The sequence below is a fragment of the Rhopalosiphum padi genome, chromosome 4 (genome assembly GCF_020882245.1).
Source record: "Rhopalosiphum padi isolate XX-2018 chromosome 4, ASM2088224v1, whole genome shotgun sequence".
Taxonomy (NCBI): domain Eukaryota; kingdom Metazoa; phylum Arthropoda; class Insecta; order Hemiptera; family Aphididae; genus Rhopalosiphum; species Rhopalosiphum padi.
The window spans coordinates 33547999-33571497 of NC_083600.1; the positions used below are offsets into that span (position 1 = coordinate 33547999).

At 28.1% G+C, this 23499-nt stretch overlaps 3 protein-coding genes across 3 annotated transcripts; 1 reads left to right on the top strand and 2 right to left on the bottom strand.

The window, feature by feature from the left end:
* Positions 1–1712: 1712 nt before the first annotated feature.
* On the bottom strand, positions 1713–4555 carry LOC132928670 (uncharacterized). The gene is made up of 3 exons (XM_060993494.1): positions 4417–4555; positions 4189–4329; positions 1713–2084 (listed from the first exon to the last, which is right to left on the bottom strand). Exons 1-3 carry the CDS (start codon positions 4423–4425, stop codon positions 1845–1847), a joined length of 390 nt encoding a protein of 129 aa, XP_060849477.1. The 5' UTR covers positions 4426–4555; the 3' UTR covers positions 1713–1844.
* Positions 4556–7766: 3211 nt separating this feature from the next.
* LOC132928743 (DNA repair and recombination protein RAD54B-like) lies at positions 7767–13152 on the top strand. Its single transcript, XM_060993606.1, has 12 exons — positions 7767–8091; positions 8895–9186; positions 9257–9353; positions 9423–9671; positions 9737–9939; positions 9999–10146; positions 10232–10732; positions 10788–10946; positions 11032–11308; positions 11387–11673; positions 11734–11931; positions 12965–13152. Exons 1-12 carry the CDS (start codon positions 8034–8036, stop codon positions 13025–13027), a joined length of 2532 nt encoding a protein of 843 aa, XP_060849589.1. The 5' UTR covers positions 7767–8033; the 3' UTR covers positions 13028–13152.
* Positions 13153–13813: 661 nt separating this feature from the next.
* On the bottom strand, positions 13814–19969 carry LOC132928744 (uncharacterized). Its single transcript, XM_060993607.1, has 3 exons — positions 19605–19969; positions 19106–19229; positions 13814–17786 (listed from the first exon to the last, which is right to left on the bottom strand). The coding sequence occupies exons 1-3, from the start codon at positions 19820–19822 to the stop codon at positions 17694–17696; spliced, it is 435 nt and encodes a 144-aa protein (XP_060849590.1). The 5' UTR covers positions 19823–19969; the 3' UTR covers positions 13814–17693.
* Positions 19970–23499: the final 3530 nt, after the last annotated feature.

Genomic DNA, 23499 nt, shown 5'->3' on the forward strand with positions numbered 1-23499 from the left:
GTTGAATTTACGTTTCATAAATAATTTGAATATAAATTTATAATAATAATCTAAATAAATATTGAATAATTAAATTATAATTAGTGTATGCTACGACGCTACGTGTATAAGTACTTTTGTGTTTTGTATTATTACTGGTTAGCCATTAGGTATTCCCTTTTAAATTGACTATTTATTATGAAGTAAGAGTTTAATAGAAAAATAAATATTTATTTAATCGTTTTTTTTATGCCCACGACGACAATGGTCATTGAATGAAAATCAATTGTTTTTGCTAAGTAGAAGCGATTAAGTTGCAGAATAAAAAATTTATCAATAATACAATTTATTATAAATTTCTAAAAAAAATTGTATTTGTTAAAGTTGACATTATAAATGGTTTATATACATTTAAATCCATTTTGACTATTTAAACTAATAGTTATATAATATAATAAATTATCAATCATTGTGAATACATTATTTTTTATTTTTTATTGCATTTAAACATATACTAGGGAAACATCTACTAATTTATATAAATATTCTACATTCATTTTTTTCTAAAGCCAATTTTGATTACTTATTGCCAGTATTGACTTCAATAGTTATTGTCTACCTCAGATTATATGACCATTTATTGTTCCCATAATTTTTGAAAATAAATAATATTTAAATTTTACATAATTTTATATTTATTGTGAGGAAAATTGTAAAAATAAAATATCTATAAATCAATTGAGCTTGTTTTTATTTACACTGTTTGATTAAATTTTGACTATACAGAATGTCTCATGAGGATTTACCCATTGCGATATCTCCTGAAACAATGACTATAATATTTCATGTTTTAATTTATTTTAATGTTTTGATAAAAAAGTTAAAAAATATATTTTTGTTTTTATTTAATTATTTTCAAAAAATTAAAGATAACCATTTTGTAGAGTTCATTTTTCTGAAAATATTAACGTTTCAAAACATTTTAATTTCATTAATCTTCTGATTTTTAATATTTTTTCTAGTTTTGAGAAATGCCGTACGGAGGTCAGCCGTACAAACACGGGGGGCCACATGTTTGATACAATAATACCACTATCGTATTAAATAATTTGCAGTTTTTTTTACCAACACATTAAAATAAATTAAAACATGAAATATTGTGGTTCTTGTCCCTATGAATTTTATTAAAATACCAGAATTACGAAGTCTCCATTATTTCAGGAGATATCGCAATGGGTAAATCCTCATGGGACACTGTATACTAGTATTCATGACATGAATATACAGATAAAAAGAAATTTAGTGCTACCTATTTAATTATTGAATATTATTATTTTTATTATGAAAGTTTTACTATTGAGACCTTGATTCTTAAGTAAGTTCTATAGATATATTTTATTATTGAATATCTAAAATAAAATATGTACTCGTATATTATTTATAACTAATATGATATAATCTAGAAGATAACACATGTTGTAGAATGTTACAAAATATTAACCAATAAGAGAAAAACATGTATTCTAGCTAACCTTATTTAATTATGCATGTCATTAATGGGTGGTTTTAAGTTCTCTATTCAACATTGTAAACTTTATTTATTTTATATGTATTTTGTTAGTTTTTTCATGTATATAATTATGTATCTACTCCTTATACCATATACCATATACTTACTCATCCATTTGGAATATTAAATTGTATGTTGACTATAAAAATAAGAAAATAAAACCTTATCCAATTACTAGTACATTTTTAATCAAAAATTTAAAATACATGTTTATTATGAATAATATATCATTTGTATAATAAGAACATATGTCGTACTAGCCAATTTAACTACCATAAGAAAACTTGAATTTTCATTAAGTGTTTAGTTGCCTTTTTCTTCGCATTGCATCAAGATAAAATTTTTGATCTTTTTCAAATTCGTCGTAATTTTTATCGTCTTTAAATGGTGAGTTGTTTAAGGATTTGACGGTCTTGTATTGTTGCATTCGGTTATAATATATTAGGTATAAATGGTATAATATTAAACAACACATCACAATGATCACGAAATAAATGATTTTCCTTGTAATTGATAAGTGTTTTAATCTCCTGAACTTAAAAAAAAAAAACAAGCAAGTATTAATAGTTTACTGATAAATTATCAAATATTCTAAGGACAGTATTCACTAAAGTTAACTTTTTTATAATATATGTTAATTATTAACAAATCACAAATGCAATTATTTTGTTTTTGTATTAGTCATTTATTTGATTTTTAAATATAGCCGTTTAACGTATATTTTAAAGGTATAAATAAATAATAATAATAACTAATGAATGAAATTACCAAACAATGTTTTAAATTTGTAAATTTTTTCGACTTCAATATTTTCTAGTTACCTATTATATACTTATTTTCCGTAATAATATGTGTACTTTGAATTGAATGAAATACTATACCTATCTATGAGTATCAACTATTTAATACCTATAGGCTATAATGGTCGGATAACCTCTTATTTACTCATAAATACTATACTACATACAGCCTAAGTAAAGCTGGAAATCTATAAATAGATAGATAATAAATAGCGACGTTCTTTGTCGCGTTTTTCACAAGTTCGTGAAGTTAGCCACTTAAATTCATAATTTTTTATTCAAGTTTTTTTAATAACTAACTAAGGAATTATTTATAATCATTGACCCAACATTTTTCAGTCAATCATATAATTATAATTATATAATCTAATAATTATCCCTAAAAATTGAGTCAACAATGATACAAGAAATAAATTTATAGGTGAGTGCATAAGTATAAGAAAATAGCTTCTCTAACTCAAAAATAAAAACTTAAGTATGCATAAGTCAATGCGTTGATTTCTAGCTAAGCTGCAGCCTAGGTCCAATGGTGGCTATGGAGGTAAGACAAATACGGCAACATTTTAACTAAATTTCTAGATTAAATAATGATAAATTTTAGCTCATCGATGATTAAATTAATTTTAAATCATTTTTAACTGATTTGTTATTTTATTTAAAAAATGATTCAGGAAAATGTTAGTTATAGTCTTATGGATGAGAATTATTTAGTCGAAAAATTGATTTTTTTTTTTTAACTTTTCTATAAATATAAACATATTTTGATGGGTTATATAAAAGTTAAAATTAAAATGAGAATGTAATGACTCGCATAAATAATGTATTAGTGGTTAAAGTGGGCTCTGCTGATGCTTGAGCCTATATTTCAGGTATATATATACATATTTATATATAATAAACAATCCATCATGCCGTCATGCTTTGATTTCATTCAATAATTTACAAAATACTCAGATACACTTTCAGGGCTTAAAAATTGTATACTGTAGCATTGAAGGGTGCACTTTAAATTATACCTTTTTAAAACACATACAAATTCGGACACAGTTTTACGAATTCCATAAATCCACCTCTAAGTTTAAAGTTTTAGGTTGCAATTCTGCAAACTGCGCAATGATAATTATGTACCTATCTACTTGAACTTGAGTAAATAAGTTTTTATAATATTACTTATTACTTAGTTTTAAATGTTTTAATGATTAATTTAGGAATTAAGAATGGTTGACCAGTAGATTTTGGATTTATGCTTTTACATAGGTACTTATACATGTGCACAACATTTTTTAGCGGCCAAACTTCGGAAAACGTTATGAATCACGTCTATTTATCTAACTTCGTTATTAAAGGTAATTGGGAGGCGTGATTTACTGACTTACACGTTTTTTATTTGTAGTTATAAATTATCAGAAATTTTGCACAACATTTTTGTACAATCAAATACTTGTGAGTGATAAAACAATTAGGTTTCGAAGAATTCAGTTTTAATTTAATATATTGTAAATAACTGAAACAGCCGAACTTAAGTTGGAATCAATATCAATTCACCAGTTTAATGTAAATAAAACGTAAATATTTACAATAGTAATATTTTAAATTATTTGGATTAATAATAAAAATAAGACATTATTATTAGTTCACTACAGTCTGCAATACATCAACACTTCGTAATAATAAAAATAAATAAAATTTGTTATTAGTTTTATTATTTATTACAATACGTATAGTTATAGTATATCTAGTATGTTGAACATATTATCACGTTATATAAACTATTTTATTTATAGTTTATTAGGTACCGTAAATATAATATCGAAAATGTTTATAATATTCAATGCTCACCCATCGTACAATGATCGATTTATAATTGTGATGTTTTTTCTGACCACCGTTCAATTTTCCCACACTTAGTTGTAACACTGTATCTCTTGCTGAATTTGAGCTGCTCATATTGATAGATGTATTCAAGTTTGAGTGTTGTGTCTATAGGTAATTCAACAAGGATAGTGAATGGTACGTACTACGTATTACGTAACAAGTATGTACGTTTATAAAAAATAGTATTCTTACACTTGTCATATATTTTTATGATATAATACCTAATGAGTATCTAATGAGTGAGTTAATTACAGTAGGTAATAAAAAAAATGTTTGAATTATTTTTAAAATTCTGCGTAGAAAGTAATAATCATAAGCCCTGAACGTTATGGTCCCGATTTTAATAACATCTAAATAAATAAAATTAATACATAAATCAGTAAAATGTGTAAAACACCTGTATGATAGCGTATATTTTAGGTAATTAAAAAAAAGTATAAACAATTGACAATTATCTGTATTAAAATCATAAATTAAATGTATTGGTAATAATTGTTGGTACTAATGCATAGTTAACACAACATGTATATATAAAATTATGTTGTACAATATAGCGATTTAAGTACCTATTCAACGATTTATTGTATGTAATTTATGATATATTTTTTCATAGGTAAATACCTATAGTTTTTGTAAAGTCTCCTATTGTTTTTGATTTTATTATTTAGATAATCTTTATAGTTTTTTTTTTGATTTTAGGAAACATCTATTAGCGGTCCTACTTTATAAGTGATATGTATATTGTATATACGTATATGAACAGGCGAACAGCTATGATATATTTCATGTATTATGTATATAAATATAATTAATATACAATATTGTAGTAAAAAAATTTGATTTAAATTTTCAATATAAAAAATTCGTTTTCAAAATCGATCTGGGCGTTGAAGAAATAAGTTTATAAATTTGAAACTTCACATCTACGAAGGGGAATAAAGGCTTCTACAAAAAGGCTATAATATAATAAATGAACGCCACCCTGCTATTATATTAGAAATAATAATTAAATAATAATTTCCATTATTTAAAAAAATAATACTAAAGGTCACGAAAAACTGTTTTTTTGAAAAAACTAGGTATTATGTATTATTTGAGTGACGGACAAGGGTGTATTTGAGTTGTGACCATAGGGGGGGGGGAATTAATTTTTCTTTTATACAAACTAAAAATAATTTATTGTTTATTACCTAAATAGGCATACAATTCTTATTATGTTTAGTATGATATCATTATTCATTACGATTTACGATCTTTATAAAATGGAAAATTTTTTGAATAAATTATTAATTAATGTTTTATATAGAAAAATATGAGCGATGAGGGGGGGGGCGAACTGCCTAATAAAATTATTGAAAACGCTACATTTTATTATAATATTGAAATTTTAAGAATTTGGAAATATTATATGGTTGATAGCCGTAGTCAATACACGACTTACTGTTAAATTTGTATATGATTGAAAACAATTCGTATTGTAAATCGTAAAATTCTGTATTTCCGTCAATCGTCATTATTGTCAATAACGATCCGACTATTATTATATGCTTTTAATAATAAGCGTTTGGTTGCTATTTCAAAATATATTGCATGGGGAAGGTTATATATATAAATAGGTATTCTAAACAATAAGTTCTAATAATTAAATGGTATAGGTACAAATAATAAACAAACTTAAACACTAAATACGAGTTATTACTTATTTTTATAATATTTATTATTGCATTAGTTTATTTTTAATCTAGCATAATAATTCACTATTCATTAAAATCGAACACTCGCGTTAGTGCCAGTGCCGAACTTGCACCTAGGCAAACTAGTCAGCTGCCTAGTGGTCTTTAGTTCTTTATCTTCTCGGGGTCCAGGCCCCCGGCCAAGTATCAAAAAAAGGCCCTTCCTTAGTAGCTGTATTGAGACCCTTAAGTTTGGAGCACTAGCTGGTGCATTATGTTTTACTGTTTTGATGTTTTTGTCCTATATATATATATTTGTATATTTATCAATAAGCACTACTATTGTTTTCTTATGGTTTACTCCATTTTATAAAAAAATGACAATCAATAATAAATTTTCAGAAAAAAAATACAGTCTTATATACTATTTATGTGTAGGTACTTATTGATAATAAGTATATACATTTTCAATATTTTTTAAATATTATACCGAGAAACGGTAGTAATGGTAAGTTTGTCCCCCCCCGGCCACCACGGTAGAGGAAATTATATCTTTGCCAACGTATATCCCCCCCTAGACAAAATCCTAAATACGCGGCCCTTGGTGATGGAGTAAGTTTTCAACTTCGCAACTTCACATCCATAATCAGGTGTGTTTCCTAAACAATATACGCATATAATAAAAATTATGATAATTAATTAATTAAGTAAATTTTATTTTTCTCATATGGGCCACGGCCACCTGTTTTAAAAAAATAAAAACAACTTAATTTTCGTCTTTTCAACAGTGATATATATAGGTTGTTACAAATTAGTGAGAACGTTTAAATGAATGTAGACCTATCTTTTAAAATAATTGTTTCTAAAATTTAATATTATTATTGTATTTAGTGGTGAAAAAGGAGACAACTTAAGAAATTGTCAGTCCTTTAAATATGAACTGATTTTCTTGTATGGGGTAAAGACTTTTAATGCTGTTCGTTATCGTATACTTTTCATTTTACGTCATTTTATGGAGTGAATGATTATTTTATGAATTTTAAGTTTACAATGTTTACATATCTTTGTATTAGCAGTATATATTAACTTTGTAAGAACATTGTTTGAAAATCTCAATTTTTCTAAGATGCTATAGCACTGTAGGGCTGGGAATATATTATTTCATGTCTTCTTTATTATATTTTTATTTGGTTGGGAAAGGAATATGTGAATAATTTCATTACTAGGCTGGCATAATGGTATGTTCAGAGGGTTGCTTTCTTATTTATATTTTTATATTTTATTATTTAAGTAAGTAGGTACTAAAACATTGTAATCGATAGTGATAGATTAATTTTAATCCGGGAGAAGTTTGGTAATACAGCTAATACCTAATATAGGTATATTATATTTTATTAGTTAGGTACATAACAAAAATAAGTTAAATATTTATACGAAATATATAGATTGCAAAATTACATTTACCAGTTACCTATATTTACTTTATTAGGTACCTAATTAAAAATTAAAATGATTATTGATTATGAATATATCTAACTCAATACAGCATAAATTAAATTAAAATAATGACTAATTTAATATTGTATTATAGCAATTTACTTATACATTTTAACAATATATTATAAATTATATTAGGTAGGTATAACAGGAATTTATTAAATATTTCAACGCAGGTAGTATATGATATTATGATGTTTTTGTATCCGTCATTTTCGATTGATTTTTAAATTGTGATTATAACTTATAAGTTAGAAGTGATAACTGATAATATTTAGATACGTATATTTATAATAATATATTGCTTATGTTTATGTATTATATTATCATTATTATCTATCTAATTCTAATACTATATTGATAACGCAATTATTCGTCTCCGAAAGTCTAAAATTTATAACGGCCACCAGAGACCTGACTACCTGAGTGACTGTAGTCTGTAATACTGAATTAGTAATTACTAGTTAATATTATTTAGATATTAATGATTTATATTTTACACTAATAATCTTTACGAAATATAAATCGTTAACATATAAATTATGATTATTAAATTCTAACTATTGATAACTATTCTTTTTGTAAATCATAACAACACTCTTGGATAGTGTATAACACAAATAGTTTATTTAAATTATCATGAGAAAAAGTCGTGCACCATCACAACAGTTTCCACTTGTTCCTAAAGAGGATATTGGTAAGTCTTATTTTTATATATATTTTTTTTTATCTATTATTATGCCTTTAAATGTTTTAATTTTAATTGTTTCATACTACTACGGATAAAAATAATTTTATACACATTTAAACCAATTTTAAATTCCATCATTAAATTTTTTTCTTTTGTTTTATCTGATGAGTTAAAAACTATTTATGTAAATTATTCATCAATAATCATTTTAAAATAGAATAAAGATAAGCTTTATGTTTTTCTATCTGCCATAATTTATAATTTATAAATTTTAGAAACTCTGTTTAATTTAATTTAAATTTGATTCTTTTGTAGCTGTTCTAATTTAAAAAATAATATTTATAATGAAGTAATAGGTTCATAGCTTTTAATACTAGATACTATTATACTCCAAAATCTTGTCTATGTCATTGTTTCTCAACCTTTTTAGTCTTGCGACCCCCCAAAAAAGTATATTTTGTCAATCACTTTGCGACCCCCCTTCCTATCTATATTAAGTATAAATTTGAACAATAAAAGTATCATATCGTTGGGAAAGCCAAATTTTGAATGAAAAGGTTTGGTGTTTTATTATTTTTGACCTACACAACCCCCAGTCAAGGCAATCAAGACTCCCTCAGTTGAGTACATTGGTCTATGCTATATTTATTACTTTTAATTTAAAGTCAAGTGTCCAGGTAACTGAAATTTATCTATTATTTTTATTATTATTACAAAAATATATTGATTTACATACCTATTTAAAAAATTTTTTTGTGTTTAACACTCATACTTATAATTTTTATAATCTTGATTTATTCATATTTTAGAAAAAGGAGTAAAAGTCTTAAGATCACCATCTGAAATTCTTAAACTGATTAATACATGTGATAGTACAACAATAAAAAATGTGTCTGGTATAGTTCAGCCTCCTGATAGCCATACCATCAAGAATTGTATTACACCTTTACAACCTCCTCAAAATACAATTAAAAACATTCCAAAGTCTGTACAACATAAAAGGATAATCAAGCCTAATAATATACATGTATCTGAAAATAAAGACCAACATGAAATTAAAGAGAATGTTGTTCAATCATCAAATACTTTAGGAAATAAAAAGTTATTATTACTTATATTCAAATATTGAAATATTATTTAGATGTTATATTAATGAAAATCTTGGTTTTAGGTATAATGTTACATGGGGTAAACAAACAAAAAAGAAACACAAAACATGGGAAGGTGATGGGTACTTAATTGTATCTGATAAATTTGCAGCACTTTATGTAATAATTAATACTAAATATTCATAATTCTGTTATAGTTTTTTTATTTAATATTATATATAATTTTAGGATTTAGATGATCATAAATTAGGTACTACTAGTGACTTAAAATCTTTAGATTTGGAGGATGGTTCAATTATTGTTGTTGGTAATAAACAAGTCCAGGTATTAGATTTAGTTACTGAATTTGATGCTGCAGCGACTGAAAAATCAACTGCCATTTCATGTCCAGGACCTCCCCGTAAAAGATCAAAGATATTGGAGGATGTTAGTTCTCCTGAAGCACTAATCATGCCTAAACCTGATATTGATCATCAAGTAAATAAGCTAAAATAAAATTGTAATTGTATGTTCATTGTGTTGTTTATTTATTAAATATAAAGTCTTTCTTCAACAAAAAAGAAGATGAAATCACTCCAGTTGTGCTTGAACCTTTTTTAGCAAAACATTTAAGGCCTCATCAAAAAACTGGCATTATTTTTTTGTATGAATGTGTTTCTGGATTTAAAGATCAAGAATATTTTGGTGCTATATTAGCTGATGAAATGGGTCTTGGCAAGACATTGCAAACAATTTGTTTGGTTTGGTATGTATATATCTACTTCATTGATCACAATTTGATTCATTTGACATATTTTAATGTAGGATGTTACTGAAGCGAGGACCATATGGAGGTATACCATTGGCTAAAAGAGTACTGATAGTGGCCCCTAGTAGTCTCATAGGAAATTGGGAAAATGAATTTACTAGATGGTTAGGAAGGGATAGACTAAGGCTGTTTTCTGTAGATCAAGTAAGTTATTTTCATGTATTTATATACTTAATTAGTTATAGATTAAATATAAAACATGTATTTTTATTTTTTAAATATATTATAGAAAAAAAAACCCTCAGAGTTTGCTAGATTACCTGCTCGGAGTTATCCAGTAATGATAACTTCATATGAAATGTTAGTACGTTACATTGAAGAAATTGAAAAAATACGTTTTGATTTAATGGTATGTGACGAGGGCCATCGGTTAAAAAATAACAGTACTAATACATCATTAGCTTTAAGAAAGATAGAATGTAAACGAAGAGTTTTATTGACTGGTACACCAATTCAAAATGAGCTTGCTGAATTTTATGCACTCATAGACTTTGTTAATCCTGGAATATTGGGAACGTATTCAATGTTTAAACGTGAGTTTGAGGATAAAATTGTTGAATCTCAACAACCAGAATGTCATCCACAATTAATTTCTCTGGGAAAACAAAAAGCTTCAGACCTTAATGAAGTAACAGAAAAATTTATTTTAAGGAGGACCCAAGATGTTAACAACAAATATCTGCCTTCTAAATATGAATCTGTAATATTCTGCGCAATGGCTCCTATTCAGGTAATCATTTTTGATACCTGAATGTATAATTTGTTTAATGTAAATAATATCCTAGTGCCGTTTATATGAAGAGACTGTTTCATATTGGGAAAATCGTGTACAAGAATTTGGTTTAAGTACTATTTCACACTTTAGTGTCATTACTATGTTAAAGAAAGTTTGTAACCATCCAGAATTATTATTGAACAACCACAATAACAGTGATACTACTGAAGTATGATGAATTTAATATGTATATAATATATTAAATACATTTTAATTCATAAGTAAATAAGTAATATTAATAATTATTTTTTTAGGAGACACTAAGTCAACATTTGAATTGCACTATTGTTTTAAAACATTCATTAATTGAAAGTTCAGGAAAGCTTATAGTCGTTGACAACTTATTAAAAGAGTTGCATAAAAATGGTTCTGAAAAAACAGTTTTGATATCATATTATACTCAGACTTTAGATATATTTGCAAAGTTATGTGATAAGAAACATTATAAATATTTGAGACTTGATGGATCTACTGCTACTGCTCAACGAACTGAAATAGTTAAAAAATTTAATGATTCAAATTCTGATTACAGTACTTAATAATTTTTACAAATATGAAATAGAAAATTTTGTAAATTAATTTTATAATTAGTAATGTATTTATTTTTAGGTGTTCTTTTATTGAGTGCTAAAGCAGGTGGCGTCGGTCTGAATCTTGTTGGCGCATCTAATTTGATTTTGTATGATTCTGATTGGAATCCAGCTTCTGACCAACAAGCTATGGCTAGAATTTGGAGAGATGGTCAAAAAAAAAATGTTCACATCTATAGGTTACTAACTAGTGGTACAATTGAAGAAAAGATATTCCAAAGACAAATTAGTAAAACTGGTTTAAGTGAAGCCATCACAAATCCTGATAATCAAAATAATACAAAATTATCATTTGATCAACTTAAAGTATGGTTGGACTTTTTTAGAATTTTACTAAACTTACAATATTTACATTTTATGTTTTAGGATTTATTTAATTTTAAAAAAGATGCTTTATGCTCAACTCATGATTTATTGGAATGTAATTGCGGTGGAAAAGGTCTAGTTCTTAGTGATAATAGTACATTTGAATGTGATGATAAAAAATCTGAAGCACCACTGCGTGTTAATGAATTGATGAAATGGGAACATCATTCGTCACCTTTTAACAAAAATGTTTTAGAAGTAGGTATAAAATATAATATAGTTTTAAAAAAATAAATACATAATAAGTGTCCAAAAAGTGTTAGTTAAATTAAATTAAATTAAATTATTTATTAGTGGAAAAATCAATTATTTTTTTTAAGAATATATGGGCTTTCAAATTATATTTTTTGAATAATACTACAATATGTAGATAGAACTGATAGAGGTATTAATTGTATCTTAGGAATTTGGACATTACCATTAATTAATGTGCTGTATTGACTACTTTATTCACTGGATATCAATTGTCTAAGCTATTGGTTTTTAACTGTACTTATAAACATAATATTGTTAAAAGGGCTTATGAGTTAATGTGAATGCATATCAATTTTATTAAGTTATATTTAATACTGGATGATATAGTAATCTATTTCAGTAGAATACATTGCTTTTTATTTTTCTAATGTCTAATTTTTAATGTATATTCTAATTATTTTTGGAAAATCAATCTAAAAATATACTTTTTTATTTAAAATTTCAAAAATAAAAATAGAAAATCCATTTTTTGTATTTAATGACTCATTTTAAAAATAATTGGGTATGTACAAAAAAATATTTTATTATAACTTTAATTATTGCTTTTGGGAATGGGGGCTGATAATTTGTTGAATGTAGGAGGTTTAACTATATGACCCTCTTATAAGTTTAGTATGCTGATGCTACTAGTTTTATAACTGTAGCATCTTTCATATAAATTACAATTTTAATTCATAGTTACACGTTACACTATATTTTTCTCTTATATAATGTATGTTCACAGGAAACTAAAAATATTTTAAAATTTTTCCGAAAATATTTTTTTGGTGGCATCTGTGTTGTCTATGATTTTAAAGAATTAGTCTATTGTGACTATAATAAATTATGTGTACTATGTATTAGCTATTAAAAATGTATTCCTATTTAATTTTTTATATTATTTAGTATCCCATAATATTAAAATTAATTAACTGTAGTTTAACATTCTATATTTTATTAAATACATTGATATTTTAATGTTTTAATTTTGTTTTAGGCCATGAACTTATCTGGAGTATCATCAACTATCCGCTTCTTGTTTAGGAATAAAGCAAATTAATTGAATATTCAATAAAATATTGGCTATAAGGTCCTCATACTGGTGCCTTATAGTATATTACTTTATGCCTATTATAATTACACTGTATAATATTTATGTATTATTAAAAAATGTATTTAATATCATCTTAATGTTAATTAATTTTTTACATACACATTTATATAATAAAACATAAAATAATAATAATAATAATAAACAATAATTTATTAATATCTTTGTATTAAAATTTATAATACAATTAAAAAATTAGGCACTATTTAGTATAATGTAAAAAATTAAGAATTAATGTTTTGGTTCTAAAAGCTTAAAATTTTACCACAGTCTTGCATGTACCCTACCTTCACTATAGAGGCAACTTCTTTGACATAAGCTCTTGTTAGTTGTCTGCCTAATCTATCGTAAAATTATATTTATTATGCAGTTGCAGTATTTATATTTCTAATTATATACTGCAGGCTTTATAAAATATGCTTCTTTCTAGTTTTTTTTTTAAAGTATAAACACCTTATTCATTGTTAGAGATATAATTATTATTGTTAGGATATCAATTAAAATAAAATAAAAATTAATTAGTGTTTGAAGTTATGAAATAGTTTTATATTTTTATATAATCTTAAAATAATGATAATCTCACAATTAGAGGAGATAAATGTTTTCATAAAACTCAAGTACCTACATAAGTACATTCCTGCAATAAAAGATTTTACTTTTATTTTTAAAAATTAACGGAACAAATTGTGTAATGTTTCACGAACTACAATTTGGACAAGAAAATACAACAATAAATTATACATTAACATAAGTAATAATGTTTTATTAATTACTGACACAAACAGAATTTACATAATAGTCAACAACATTTTATTTTTGGCAAATAAAATGTTTATTCGCACTCTTAAACTAGTATACATAGGTAACAGTTATTATATTATATGATTTATATAAACCATTAATTAAGTCTTACAATTACATTAAAAAATATATCTTTCACAAATTAATTCAGCCATATAATGTTTTAACTTTTAATACTGATACTTTTCTTATACTTATTTATGTAAATTAACATAACCCTTAAATGATAATTAAGTAATTTCCTACTTATTATTCTTAAAATGTCAAATTCAAACACAAAAGCGTATGTGGTTGAATGACATTGGCATTTTGACACAAAGAATTTGAGAAAAATAATCATGGCATTTAAATGCTCAGTTAATATAGTCATTTGGTAGGGACCTCTATTACTCCCTAATCTATTCCGCTAACTACCTATGTTAAAATGATTGTATAATATATTAGTTCCTTTAAAAAATTGTATTATTTTCACAGAGAAGGCCATATTATGATAAAAAATTGATTGATAGTTGATAGTGTTGATACAAATGTTAACACTAAATTATTTTACATGTTTTTACAAAACACGCCGAAAATTGACAAATTGGTGAAAGTAAACACGCTTTCAAACCTTTTTAGATATACGTGTAACAAGTCAAGTATTTAGGTTCATATGTTGCATATAGGTTTATAAATAAATAAATATATTAACAGATCTATAAGCATTACTAGAAAAGTTTAGCCTCCTTAAACTTTTTTTTACAGTGTTAAAGGCTTGATGTGAATTTTTGTATAAAATATAATACAGTTTATTATTACACTGTACGTATTAATTTTTTGTCGGAACTACATAAAGCCCCCTCTCCCCACATCGAAACAAATCGACCCTAGTTGCGTCAGTTCTAACGAGTAACGGTCCCTTTGAGAATATCTACATAGGCTATAGAGTATAGACATTAGAAAATCGAACGGAACGCATCGTAGATACGCATTGTTATGCAATATTATATAATTAACAATACCTATACTTAAATGTTCGTGACTGACCCACTGCATATTATAAAATTACGTATATATAACATATGTTAACAATCAATATGCTTATATGCCGTCTGCTGTTGTGTCTTTATCGAATGTCTCGTATTTTCATAGGTAGGTCGTAGGTAGAGGTACCTTTACCTACTCTTGAATGCCACCTACTATAATATTTTCGGGTAGTAATCGAGTAGGAAGTATACAAGGTATATATTATGCCAAACATAAAATACATTTTAAACAGTAATAATAATAATATACATGGGATGATTCACCAAATATTGTGTCGTATATGCCACGCTAAGGCTTGACGTAGTATATTATAACAGATATTTTTCGATTTCCGATTCCCAAACCATCAAATGATTAAATAATATGCATTAATACCCACGGTAAAAACTTATTTAATTCTCTTTTTAGTGACCGCGATAATGAGTACTGCACAAAACGATAATTTAACAACACCCCGCAGGATTTACACTTTATGACTAAAAAGTAGTCTTACTCTCGACAACTGATCACGATAACGGGTACTGGAAGAGAAAGCTGCAAGTATAACAGTGTTTTGCTATCTTTTACAAAAGTGTTTTCTCACCACAAACGCCTTATAGTACACACACTTGGAATTAAGTAATCAGAAAAAGAATAAAAAGTATTTTAAAAAGAAAAAAAGGAACAAGTTGTTTGTAAAATCAACTGAAATATAATAAATCCAATTTTATGATCAAAACAAAACAATTAATTTTTAAAATGACCGGTCGTTATAGTCGTCATTCGCTACTCCTCGCGAAATACTCAACGGCCCCGCTTTTGCCGTTGCCGGCGCTTATGCAGTCATTAAAATCTGCAGATTGACTCGACATTCGTTGGTTTCTGACTCGTATGAAAAAACAATTCATATGTAATATATTATCTTTTAAAACCACTTGTATACACAACAATTTAAGCATTTTCAGTGATTACTAATAGTAATCCCTAGTTTTTTTTCATTTACAATAAATTATTCGATTTCTGATTTCTAGGATTTGTACATACAGTACGCTTAAGGACCATATTATTTTCAATTATTTAGATTTTATCCCGTTTAAGGAGAATCCCGTGGTGATACAAACTTTTTTTTGTTATTGCTACAAAGACATTAAGTCAAATAACTCAAAAACTACTCGTTTAAACTTTGATTTTGATACGAATATCGACATAAAAAAGTTGTCTATTAATAATAGAGTAGAAAATTGCCAAGGGTAATTCGCATTTGGAATAAATCAATTTAAAAAAAATTAAAAATTAAAAATATTGATAGACCTTAAGCATCTATACTTAAAATTTTTAAACATTTAGGGTTTGAAGTTTAAATTCATTGTTAAATTAAAAAATTAGAACGAGCATACTTGGTGAATCATCTTACATATGTTATATATAATTATATTAATAATACTTGACGTTGTGTATGTGTGTGTGTGTTTGTAGTTATACGATTGACTTGTATATAGTTATACATAATAATAATAATAATATACATAATTGGACGGAGATTTAATATTATTAAAGTACCTAGTGCTGTCCATATTTTGTTCACTTAAAATTGTGACACAATATTCACACGCGTACTATAATAACAGCTCGTGTATATAATAATATTTGTTCGGTAGGTGGTAATTTAAAAACTCCGGTAATTGAATTGAAAATAAACGTAAAATTGAAGGGTTATTGACGTTATTGTACTCGCATAGTCGTATAGTATGGATAACCGAATGCGATTGTCAATGCATGTTCATTTGAATCATAATTTTTCCGAGATGCACGCGTTGATAAGGTGATATAATTACGCGTGACACCACGTAACATTGACAAAGGTGTGAAAAGTTAGAAAAACCGTATGGATAATGTCACTTAACAAAAATCAAAATGTATTCACTCGACCCTTCAATTATCTATTGCAGCTATTTTTTACGCTCGTTTTTGAATTACTATTACGTCTAAATTAACGTCAAAGTTCTAAAATAGTTGTTGACTATTCGTTTTAATGTGTACATATTATAAGTATTTAGAATTTCGGAAGTTTTTTTTTTAACTTTAAGACGTGTGTAAGTCATAATTTTATCAATTTTCGTATTGTTGTACTATAGTATTTAAATTAAATTAAAGTATTACATCGTATTATATAACACGAGACGAATGGGATAACTGAGAACAACCAACAAAATCTTATCGCACTACTCAGCATAATATTAAAAGTTCAGACTATCGTATAAATAAATATAAACGACGAGACTACGAGTGCACTACAGCGTTTGAAAATGCACTTGTAAGACATGTCGACGGCATAATTCATATGTACCTACATACACGAAGATATTGACTGATTTAGGTGTACCAGCTTAAAGTGTCTGTCTATAAATAGGGCGTTTGTGTATTGAGAAGTGTACAACGATGACTCGCGTCAGCCTTTAGTTATACTATATTATTTTAAAATAGGTAGTTAGAAAAATGTACGATGACGGGACTCATCCGTTCGTTCAGAATTCCGAAAATAGACGCGTTCTAACTTCTACGCTAAATTTTCACATTACCCATTACATAGGTAAATAATGTATTATTAATAATTATAATTTATAATATATATTATATTATCCCAGTACACTCCTAAGACACGATGTCCTGCCGGTTATGGTGAAGGAAGGGGGGAACAACATTCCACATGACCGCGTGTACAGCGCGATTATTGTGAATAACAATAGTATTATTAATAATATATTACAATATGTGTAGGTACTGTGTATAGTAGTGCTGTGTCTGTGTGTTATATGCAGTTCGTGACGTCCATCGTGGTGGCTTGAGGCGGCATGGGTAGCGTCACGTCCACTCTGGTGCATTTTTCATGATCAGAATATTTCTTAAGCGAGAACAATAAAAAAAAAAAGATTTATGGATTATTAATTTCGACGGGTATTGATTAATATATAACATTTGAATATACACGAAAGCTATCTTGCAGATATACAATCGGGCACCCTGAAGGGTAACTGGCGGTAGTCATCTAAACGTTCTCAGCAGTTCGGGTCGTGTACAACGTGCGTTTCGTTTTATACAATTATCCTGGTCGGTCAGTGTTGGTGTGTATTGACTTTCGGTGGTTGTTTGTCACACAAACATCAGAACGAGTAAAGAAAGAAATAATTATAGTATTGTATATAAAACGCGTCAAATTCCCAGGTGTCGGGTAACTATTTTTTCTAAGTTAACGCCTTACTACGCGGAGGACTGTTTCCGCATTTATTACTACGCAATACCCAGCAAGTAACCTAATACCTAAATTGTATAGTTCAGAAGCGCTAAACGTATACAAGCGTCTTAATCAACCAATGTATAATTAATTTATAATATTAATTTAAGTTTATATTAATAATGTTGATATTGAAGATTTATAGTAGGTAAATAATTAAAAAAAAAATTATAAAAATATTATGTTTGTCTTGCCGTCTTGGCCCCTTTTAATGAAAATATTAATGTATTGGCGCTAATAATATTTGTTTAAGAGGACGCCATACCCGCATGTGTTGTCTCTGTCTTACTAACGTACTACGTGTTTTTACTTACTGTGTTGAATAGTTAAGAAAACTTAAAATATTACTATATAAAAAAAATAAATAAATACCTATAATGTATGAATTATTATAAATTATGAGGTATAAATGTTTGTGTGTTTTACTCCTTATAAGTTGTGACGATTATGAAATATCTATACTATGATTGAAGAGCAACCTCCACAAAATCTTCCTACAGTTATACCACTATTATTATGTAATGTACGTTTGTAGAAAACTCTAAAGCTGATGGGGTAGATGCTGCACGTTCCCATGCCCCCCCCTGCCCCTGTGAATGTTGTTGTTTCTCTATATTTGATATCTTTAGAGCGATACAGTTGACAGATTTATCTCTACAATACGAAACCAAACATCAATCAGGCGGCCGAATGTTGTGAAACCTTTCGGCTTAATTGGTGAAGACAGTTCTTATCAGGGTTATCCAATTGATAGACGTGTTCCATGTGCGACACTAGAAACTTTAATTTTACAGAAATTTAGGGCAATACTGCAGCCTACTTAGGGGTTGGCCTTATTTACGCCACTCACTGGCCAATATACTGTTTGCCTTATACACGACACCGCCAGCTCCCATTATTATATTACCCGTATTAGGTATTATACTTACGAATTTAGTCGGTGACGTGGGTACAGGGACGTACTTGACGATCACCGGCGTCCGGAAACAACAGCACTGTCTGATGACCGGACAAAATGAACCGACGACGAACAGCATGACGGCTACACCTCCGCTGCAGACGAGAACAATAACAATAAAATATAAATAATAGAAAATCTTAGTCGATTGTCCCCGTGTTTTCTTTCCGTAGTACTCAATATGGGTTTTAAGCAAATTCGATTTCTGTTTTTTATAACGATACGAAAATTGTCGGATAAATGTTGTCTACAATTTAAGATGTTTTACGAATAATGACGGCCGTCGGCTGTATAAGGGCTAAATGTATTACATCTAGAGGTATAATATATAGACAAGGGCAGAAAAATGTAGAGAATAGTAAAAAAGAACAAGAAAAGTAAGAAAATTTCACGGGGATAGTGAAAAATGTAAACACGTTTGCGGATATAGGAAAAAAATAGCCAACCGGACTTTGACGGGTCTCACTCACCACAAGTACCAGAGGCTGTACACGTTGTCGCAACACTTGCCGTCACCGCAGCAATACTGTTCGCGGGTGCACAGCCCGGATTTGCATATAGACGCGGAAGCAGTGCCGACGTCCAACAGCAGTAATATCACCAGCGACAATCTGAACGCAGCAGTTGCAGTGGCCACGGTGACGGCGACGGCTTGCTGCTGCACCAGCGGCGACGGTGAAATCGTCATTTCCACGGAGCCGCAAAACGACGGAAACGAAAACAACAACAGCGACAACGAAAACAATAACAGCGACAACAAAAACAACAACAGCGGCGACTGCGACGACTCGTGGCGGTGCGGCGCGGCGTCGGACGCCAAGCAGAGTGCAGAGCAGCACGACGGCACTCGCAGCTGACGGCGACGACGACGACGCGCGTTATCTCGTGGCGGTACGCATTGGTAGTCAGCTGTGCCGCGGCCACCCCCGCGAGGCGACCGAATCGCAAAAATCGATACGGACCCGAACGCATCATGACCGTGATACGCGAGTATAATATTTTTATGGTCGTGGCTGTATGGTGAGGGGAGTTTTAACGTAAAAAGATGTTCCGCAATTTTATCTAAATTTACGTAGGTACATTTTTTTTATGGGTGTTGGCGTAGGTATAATATTTTTGTTTGATATAAATTTACTATGATTTTATGAACTCCATCATAGCACCAGTTACTATATAACCAGTGGACACCGCGATATATCACTATTATAGTATTATATCGTACTGCTCATATAATTATATCAACACGCGTATTAATATACGTAATTTAGTTTACCTTTATAATAATTATACATATGTGTGTTACATTACGTCCTTCGTCCTGTAGGTATTTGAGAACTAAATATTTTTGAAATAATATAATTGCGCACATGAAAACAAATGAAATAACTAAATGAGGGATCACTCGATTTCTCGATTTGGTGAACGGTAAAAATAATTTACCGAGTATGAATAAAATGTCGATAAAATTTGTGTACATTTACGCATTTACCGATCTACCATCACTAGTCGTAACGCGTGTTCGTCTTGCCGAGACCAGTGTTGAGTGTTCATTACAGAAAATTTTCTCGGTGGGTGGGGGAAATATCCCTAAATTTTAGTGGAGAATAACGATGGTGGGTTATAGAAAAAAAAATAAAACGATAGATTTGTCCATATTACGAGTATATATATATATATATGGATTTTAATCGTTACATAAAGCTTTTACAATAATAAGCAAGAGAAAATAAATACGATAGAAATGGGTTCAATTATTTTATTTGTTTTCAATTTTGCTTGATAATTTGCAATGCACGTAGCTCAATTTTTCTGAAACAATGGTCATTCCTTTGGAATATTGCATAAAATCAACACTAGGTTTAGTGATTAAAAACGATTCGATGTTATTGGAAAATTATAAATATATCATAATAAATTAATAAAATACTTGAAAAGCGATATTTTTCTGTATGGTAAATTTGCTAAAAAAAATGTATAATTTAATGATTAAAGCAAAATTGAAAATTAATTTAATAATTTAAAACCGCACTATATTAATTATATATTGTATTTATTTTTATTTTGCTTATGTTTTAATATAGTTATGGTTATATTATTATGTTATTCTTAATTATTTTTAGGATTGAGCTAGGAGTCAACTTTATTAAAAAAATTGTTATTGATTATATTTTCAATAGATATACTGACGAAGTATAATTTTGCTATTTTATTAAAGGTAATGCGTACTAATGTTGCATTGAATTATGATCAGGTTTATTAGATAAGTATGATTGATACTAAATGGAAAGTCTTGTTATCTATGTATCATTAACGTAGTACAAGACGATATAAACGATATTACAATTTTTAAATCAATAACAATTTTGTTAATTAAAACAAAAATAAATGTTGTGCCTTATTAATGAATAAGGTTTACAAAATTATATAGTGTTCAAAGCCTAAATTATCTTTAAAAAACTTAAAAAGTTATACTAAAGAATAAAAGAATTAGAGCTTTTTAAAAATTAAGATAAATAGTATAATCGAGGTCTAATAAAGTAGTTAGTTTGAAAATTTGCTTAATATATTCCTAATAATTGATCTTAAAATAATTATTCTTTAAAATTATATTTCAAAATTGTATAGGTAGTAATGTATAATATATATATATATAATGCAAGGTATCTAATTATTGAAGGAAATCCGGGTAAACGGGTATATGTACACATCCTCTGTCGTGTCCTGACAAAAGTTGAGCTCGGCCCAACTCTGGAAATTTATCGGTTGATCGTGGCTATAGTGAGTGATAACATGATCACGATCAGAATTATAATCAGAATACGAATAAATGTCTATGACACGACAGACGACGTAGCTGTTCAAGCAATAATTACATTTATTGCAGATCCATCATAAATCAATGAGTTAAGGATGTTAAATGTTGTAAGTGATATTTATGGTAATTTATTTATTTTGTGTAAGTATAAGGAAAAATTATGAGGAACATTGGAAATTGGGTATTATCTATAAATACCTACAATCTACATAAATATTTAATACCAAACTACCAATTGGCCAAAATAATAATTTTATTTTGTACTTAATTAATAGGTATTTAATAGTTACAGGGGATATAGAGTTCTAGAAAACCAAAGTTAAAAACAATTTGAAGGCTAATTGAAGCTAAAAAGTAAAACCTTATAGGGGGGTTAAATACAAATACAAGGTGGCTAAGCCCCCCTTAGCCCCCCAGTTACACCGATGTATATGAAATAGTATTTTATTGATTATACTACATTATAACTGTTTTAATATTTGAACGGGTCATATAGTAAATCTGTCAAGTTAACTATCAAGTGGTCACGGAATACGAGTAGGTATAAAATATTGAGTTCCGAATTTCCAATAGAAATGTATAAATTAAATTATAGATGACGTTAATATTTTTTTCCATTTTATGCGACCGATCCTAATTCCGGAATGTTATCACCCGCTATAATACTCGGTCGCATAATTCATTTCATAATCCATAAACAACACTGTGATATTACAATGCGGAATAATGGATGACATTATATACACATCACGGCCTCAACACCAACGCACAATCTATTCACATATTATAATACAATCTATAATATGATGCCGAGGGCGGTGCAACGATAATAATAAGTATAATAACATTACAACTACATTTTATGTCGGTACGTATTATATTACATAATATGCGTTCGGAGTCAACAAATTCGTAATATTAATTCTGCGATAACTAGTAAGTACGTAAGTTGTTGGCGGTGTAACGATAATAAGACAACCCATAATAACATTATAATTTATGCCAAACACCGCGGTAGCTGTCGGCGGGCGGATCGCCGAAAGTATGAATGGTGGTGGGAAATGACAATACATCTCTGTTGAGTGGCTTTTGTCGATCGAATTATGTGGAATTATTATATTATCTGGTATTTTGGTGTACACGTGTCCACCTTTATTGAAATCGTATTTTCAGTTAATTTCAAAGCCATGGATACTATAATACACGCGCGCACGGAACACTATACATAACGATGAGTGAAGCGATAGATATGACGACATCTCATGATCATTGGCCAAAACGAACTTAAAATAATCCGTATGTAATCAAAAATAGTATATCGGGCCACCAATCTAATATTCGATTACATTTTTTTTTTAATAAGTAAAAATGTTTAGTTATTTAAATTTATAAATACTATAATATTTAATTGCCAAACTATCTATTGATATAATACAGCTTTATATTGTGTTTTAACGAAAAGAGAAGATCATTTTCAAATGGCACAATGTGTTATTGCTTGTACAAATTACAACCACCGGACACGAAATAAAAGTTCTGATCGTTAAGTC

Bases quoted from the DNA above. Each gene is read 5' to 3' on its own strand.
- LOC132928670 (XM_060993494.1), bottom strand. The intron at 2,085-4,188 runs GTGAGCATTGAA...TTTTTTTTTAAG, and splicing joins AATCGATCATTGTACGATGG to TTCAGGAGATTAAAACACTT.
- LOC132928743 (XM_060993606.1), top strand. From the start codon at position 8,034: ATGAGAAAAAGTCGTGCACCATCACAACAGTTTCCACTTGTTCCTAAA. The intron at 9,187-9,256 runs GTTATTATTACT...TCTTGGTTTTAG, and splicing joins AATACTTTAGGAAATAAAAA to GTATAATGTTACATGGGGTA. The intron at 11,674-11,733 runs GTATGGTTGGAC...TTTATGTTTTAG, and splicing joins TATCATTTGATCAACTTAAA to GATTTATTTAATTTTAAAAA.
- LOC132928744 (XM_060993607.1), bottom strand. From the start codon at position 19,822: ATGACGATTTCACCGTCGCCGCTGGTGCAGCAGCAAGCCGTCGCCGTC. The intron at 19,230-19,604 runs GTGAGTGAGACC...TCTCGTCTGCAG, and splicing joins TACAGCCTCTGGTACTTGTG to CGGAGGTGTAGCCGTCATGC. The intron at 17,787-19,105 runs GTAAGTATAATA...TTCTCGCTTAAG, and splicing joins CCACGTCACCGACTAAATTC to AAATATTCTGATCATGAAAA.